This window comes from Vipera berus (genome assembly GCF_964194415.1).
Source record: "Vipera berus genome assembly, chromosome: 1".
In the NCBI taxonomy this organism is placed as follows: Eukaryota; Metazoa; Chordata; class Lepidosauria; order Squamata; family Viperidae; genus Vipera; species Vipera berus.
In genome coordinates, this window is record NC_138202.1 from 283,135,002 (window position 1) to 283,141,001 (window position 6,000).

General features: G+C 37.8%; 1 protein-coding gene across 1 annotated transcript in view; it reads left to right on the top strand.

Annotated features, from left to right (window-relative positions):
* Positions 1 to 5,469, top strand: part of KIF25 (kinesin family member 25) — a 41,393-nt gene extending 35,924 nt beyond the window's left edge. Inside the window, exons 13-14 of the mRNA XM_081334362.1 lie at positions 3,666 to 3,821; positions 5,302 to 5,469. Of these exons, the coding sequence (XP_081190488.1) occupies positions 3,666 to 3,821; positions 5,302 to 5,459 (314 nt within the window). The 3' untranslated portion in view covers positions 5,460 to 5,469. The remainder of the gene's footprint in view (positions 1 to 3,665; positions 3,822 to 5,301) is intronic.
* The last annotated feature ends 531 nt before the right edge of the window (positions 5,470 to 6,000 follow it).

Here is a 6,000-nt window from a genome sequence, read left to right on the forward strand (position 1 = left end):
TAGAAGCCAATTTGAGCACCGTGCTTGTGAGGAAGCCAGGAGGCAGACAAAGGGCTGTTGCCAGCTACTGCTGCAAAATATGGTTGCTTAATATTTATGGAATACTTATTCTCCTGAAAAAAGTCAGGGTTCCAAACTCCTATTTCTTTTTTTGACAAAGCTTCAAAGTGAGTGTAGTGATTTTTGTTGTTGTTGTTGCCTCATTAAAAATCAGGCTGGTGGTGCACAAATGTTAGAACCCTGCTAACAATTTGCCTGACCTACAAGCATCCATGTATTGCTTTACCCTAAAAAATAAAACAAGGGAGTTGGCCGAGAACATTACATTTCGTGACCTTTGAATATGTACTATTCAGTCAGCTATAGTGTGCTGGTACCCCACTGCATGACGGCTAGAATAATTTGGTATAAAAATCTCCCATGGCTATGTGAAGCTTTCTTAATGCCAGTCTATAAAATCTCATACTATCTGCCCATTCTCTCTCCCTGCCCCCCCCCACCAAACAGCCAGCATTTTGAGTTTATTGAATGGTCAACCTCAACCTCAAATCCCATTTTTGGATGGTTTTCTTGACTCAAAACCTTTGGCAAATCTTAGCATTCTTCTGTCCCTGCTAATACTTTTCTTGACAGGTGGTTGGCTATATAAGGACAGTCACCCATGAAATCATATATATATATGACACACACACACACACACACACACACACTAGTCCCAATCTCTTCATTTGGAAATGCAAGGGAGCTTCATGGATAAAGAAATCACCCCAATGTTAGCTTTCCAATTCCTCAGCCATTATGCCCAGCCAAGGAAGCTATGTTTACGTTACTGCTAACAATCCTGCTGTACTAATAGATGTACTAGGTTAAACCCATTAAGAATGCTTGCACCTTAATATTATGCTGCTTAAGCAGAAATGTTTGATATAGGATCTCCTGCCATTGACAGCGGGGTGGTGGTGGTGGATGAAAATACCTCCAAGGTCATTTTCCACCCTATCATTCTCTGTTCTGTGCAAATATGCCACATATTTATTAAAGCACACTTAATTTGTGAAGACCTAGTTCTCTGGAGAAGACTCTAATGCTGGGTAAGATGGCAGGAAAAAGGAAGACAACAACCAACAGCCAAGTAGATGGATTCAGTTACAGCAGACATGTCAAACACAAGGCCCGAGGGCCAGATCCAGCCCGTGAAGTGGTTTCATGTGGCCCGCAAAGCCATCCTGGAAACAGTGAGGGAACGGCCCCCACTGCCTTGGCCCTGGCCCAGAGACCCTCCTTCTGCCAGAGACCCTCAGATCTGTCCCACTCCTGCCCAGGCCCCCATAGGCACCCTTGATGCGAACGATGTAGAGCTGGCCATGCCCATCCAGTAGGCCATATGCACTCTAGCCACGCCCACCCAGTAGGCCACGCCCACCCAGGCCATACCCACCCGGCCCCCTGAGGGCAATCGCAATGCTGATGCGGCCCTCAATGAAATTGAGTTTGACACCCCTGAGTTACAGTGTCAGTGAGTTTTGGAAGACCGGAAGGACCAGATTAGGGACAGGCTGTCATGGAGGAATCTATCTCTGTGGTCAAATGACATGATAGCACATAATCAATTAGTATAAATAAAAAAATATTTTGAGTCTCCTTATGGAAAATAATAGTAGGAGGAACATTAATGGCTTTTATAAACAATTTTCTGTTTTCTTTGGCTTCTACCCTTCCCAAATGTTTTCTTCCTTTTTTAAAAACACAGTGGGATTTTTTTTCTCCCCACAAATTCTGATCATCTCCTAAAGTACAAGTATCCTTACCAATAAAAGCCACTTAGTTAAATGTAACCTTCCAGAAATAATGTTTTGAAAACTGAACCTAGGTTATAAAAGCACACTTTTTGTGACTGCCAAGTCCTCCTTTTTTTTTTAAAGAGTAAATAGGGAACTTTAAAAAGAACTTTAAAGTTTGCTTTTTACACCAGAATGCAGTTGAACCATATTATACATTTCCATCATTTACTGATGAGAATCATTTGATGGTCTGTTCCTATGAAAATCCAAATCTTGGTGGGAAGTATCATATGGCATCATTAACTGCAGGGATTAATACCAATTTGCCTATGTTAACATTTACGTAATAAATAGATTAGCATAGTAATTCTAAACACATTTATTCAGAATTAAGTCCAGCTCTATTCAGGGGATTCCTGTCCCAACTCCATGTTAGGATTGCAATTGTGCTCTTAATTAGGATTGTAGAAGGAGTTGCTGAAGTGATAAAGAAAAGGAAAAGAAATACTTTATTTGTCTAACACTGAGAACAATCTTAGCATGATTTTCTCTATCACAAAATGTGTCATATTGTGGATACACTTTTACTATAAGTTGGATTTTAAAGATGAATAATTTATTGGAATTGATCATTGAACTATAAGAATGTCACATATTTTCATCAGAGCAATTTTTGTGGTCAGTGATTCCTTCATGTGGTAAATGCTGGCTTGATTCATTTGGGAAATAGTTTGATTGGAGCTGCCCAGAGTTTAACATAACATGGGCAGCTATGTAAATATCTTAAATAAATAAATACTGCCTTAAAAATAATGAGACTTGAACTTCTATGCAAAAATAAAAAAATAATCTGTGCTTATTTTAGGTTTGTATAATCCCTCACAATTTAATAGTTACCTTACCAACAAAGTGCCTTCTAATCATTATTTATATTACCTTGTCTTTATATTGGCATCTATATATCTGAAGCATGTTTTAAAGTGGATTGTGTTAAAATTTGTCTTTTTTCATCAAAAACAATTCAATTCCAAAGTGAGGAGAAAGGTTGTTGCACTTGTAAGCTTTGCATGGATCCCTTGCATTAAGTCTATATATCTTTTATTACTTAGATTAAACTTGTACTAATCTGGTTCTCTTTAAATATGGTGACATTGCACGTCCCAGACTACAATTAGCTCATATTAAGCAACATGGTCATTGATGTCTAGGACTTCTGGGCGTTGAAGTCCCATAGGAAGGGGATCTGCCTTAGAAAAGTTGAAGCAACTCATTTCATAGATTTTAACAGGGCCTTGAAAGTGCTTCTCTATTCTGATGGTATGGATTATATGTTGACTTCTTCAACCTTGTATAAAGCCAAAGTATAAATCAATAAGTTTATTTATAGTTTTTGGTGTTTCCTGCTACACAGTTTCTTCAGTTGTATTCATTTCTTGTTCATTGTTTGTTTATATGTTATTGTGCCATTGTGGACTCTTAACCATCACATAGATAGACTTTCTCCATGATGATTTGTCCCTAACCTGGTCCTTCAGTTCTTCCAATGGTTCAGTCATCACTTCTAAAACTGAATCTATCCACCTTGGTCACCATCTTCTCTTTCCTTCCACTTTTCCCAGCAGTGGAAATCTAAGTCTTCTCATAATACGTCCAGAGTAGGTAGTTTGAACCTGTTTATTTGTACCTAGAGTGAGAACACTGACTTGTTTCGTTCAGTGGTATGTATGTTTGTTTTCTTGGCTGCCCACAGTATTCTCAAGAATTCTCCAACTTTTTATCCAGCAAAACTCAAATGTGGCATATGCAAGAACTAGAAGTATGAAATTATGCAAAACATTTACTTTTATTTTCAGATGTGGGTTTTTTGTGTGATTATTGTACTAGGTATGTCTGGTGTAACTGGGTCACTGTTGAGAGAGACCTCCTTCATTAATCGCAGCTTGTCTGCTCTAGCAGATGTACTTGGAGCCCTATCAGAACAGAACTCTCACATTCCATATCGAAATAGCAAACTTACACATTTGCTACAGGATGCCATAGGTGAGTATAGCTTGGTACAATATAATACTTACACTTACTTATATACCTCTTATTAATACAATTAATTAGTATTTCTACACCAATTTTCAAATGTGTAGTTGATATAGAAGTGTGATTTCAAGAAGCAAAGGGTGACTTTAACGATTGGATGCTAAATCCTTATTTTAAGTAAGGAGAGATACTAGATTCTCTAGGTGTTCCTTTTTTTATTTTTCTAGCAAGATTCCTTGACTATGTCACATGCATATTGTAAAGTGAGATGGTTACCAGAATGAAAGAATAGCCCTTCTGGATCAGACCAAGGCTCATCTGAATCCACAATGGCCATAACAGATGTCTCTGGACTGCTCACAAGCAAATGTAGATGAGAGCCAGTTTGATCTAGTGGTTAAGGAACCAGGCTAGAAAGCAGGGGACCATGAGTTCCAGTCCTGCCTTAGCCTAAAAGCCAGCTTGGTTCTCAGCCCAACTTACCTCACAGGGCAGTTGCTGTGGGAAAAATAGGAGGAGGAAGATGTGTCCGTCACCTAGAGTTCTTTGTAAAAAAAATATAAGGAAGCTGGAATACAAATAAATAAATAAATACTCCTACTCTTCCTTACAACCGGTATATGGAGGGATACTGCCATTAATCAAGAGGAATACTGAATTCTTTAGACCAGTGGCTCTTGACAGACCTATCCATAAATGTATCCAGTCTGTCAGGTTAGCAATGTATTGTGGTAATTATGCACGATATGAAGATGTACTATTCTAAACCTTTCAAGCAACTTCTTTGGATCATTCCCGGTTGTCGAGTTTTCAGCGAAGGAAGAAAAAAAAAGTCTCTCTGGCCATTTTCTCCATGTTGTCAGTGATTTTATATACCTTAGTCATCCCCACTCCCCACTCCCTTTTTCTTGATAAAGGGTTCCAAGTGTTCTAATTGTTTCTCATACTGAGGGTTTTTGAATGCCTAAATTTTTGGTTGAATATTGTCCATTGGTTGATGTTTAGCCACTTAAAGAGTTCCTTCTGGAGCTCTTCACAAACATTTTTGGTTTTCCCCACCATTTGATATTATTTGCACACTTGAGATGCTTGGTACTTATCCAGGGTCAAGATCAGTAGGAACAAGTTAAAAATCACTTGTTTCAACACAGACACTTCAGGGACTTCACTTCTTACAGCCTCCATTGAAAAAAAAATGGTCCCTTTATTCCTAGACTTTGCTTTGCTTTATTAATTATCCATACAGACACAAATTATTATCCTATCTCATGGCAACTAAATTTATTTAAGAGCAAATTCAATTGCAAAGTTTCCTTTACAACACTAAATCCTAAGAACTCTGCATTTCTTACTCAGACAGGAATGATTCAAACCGTACTTTACTAGAGATTTTCTTTTTATAGTATTTATGCTTAAGCTTTCTTGAGTCAAAGTTTGGCATTGGGGCAATTGAATCAGTTGACATGTATATCTTTCCAATTCTTTTTAGGTGGTGATGCAAAGTTGCTGGTGGTATTGTGTGTCTCTCCAAGCCAGAAGTACATAACAGAGTCACTTCAAACCCTAGGATTTGGGTCCCGTGCTTGGAAAGTTCAGAAAGGGCATGCCAAGAAAAGAAATGAAGTGGCACTGAACAAATCCAAATAAGGCATCAGCCGTCTGTGGATTAAAACTTTATTAATGAGTTCCTCAGATTGAAAAATAATCTTGTTATAAAAATATATATAAATTGCCTTTTAAAATAAGTATTCTTTAATGCAGTACTGGCAAGACATAAACATGCTAAGCAATATTAGTTGCAAAAATAATTGGGGATATTAACCAAAAAAAACCCCCTCATATAATAATGTTTTTAGGAAGAACAGCAAGATATTAATGTTTATACGAAAAAGTATTTTGACAGAGAATTTCTACAATATAGATCAAGATGGCAGCTAGAGTGTCTACAACCTATAGCCTTCAACTTCCAGAATTCTGGGAGTTGAAGTCCACAAGTCATAAAGATACCATAGTTGCCAAACCCTAATCTAAATGGTAGCTATGCAATTAGTTCAATGGCAGTTGGCTCAATCTCTGATGAATACATGGAGAAGTGGTCACTATCCCAACTTTTTCCAGTATCCACCCATAACTTTCTAATTCATCATCTTTCAGAACATTTTCCCAAAGTCTTACAACGTAACTATAA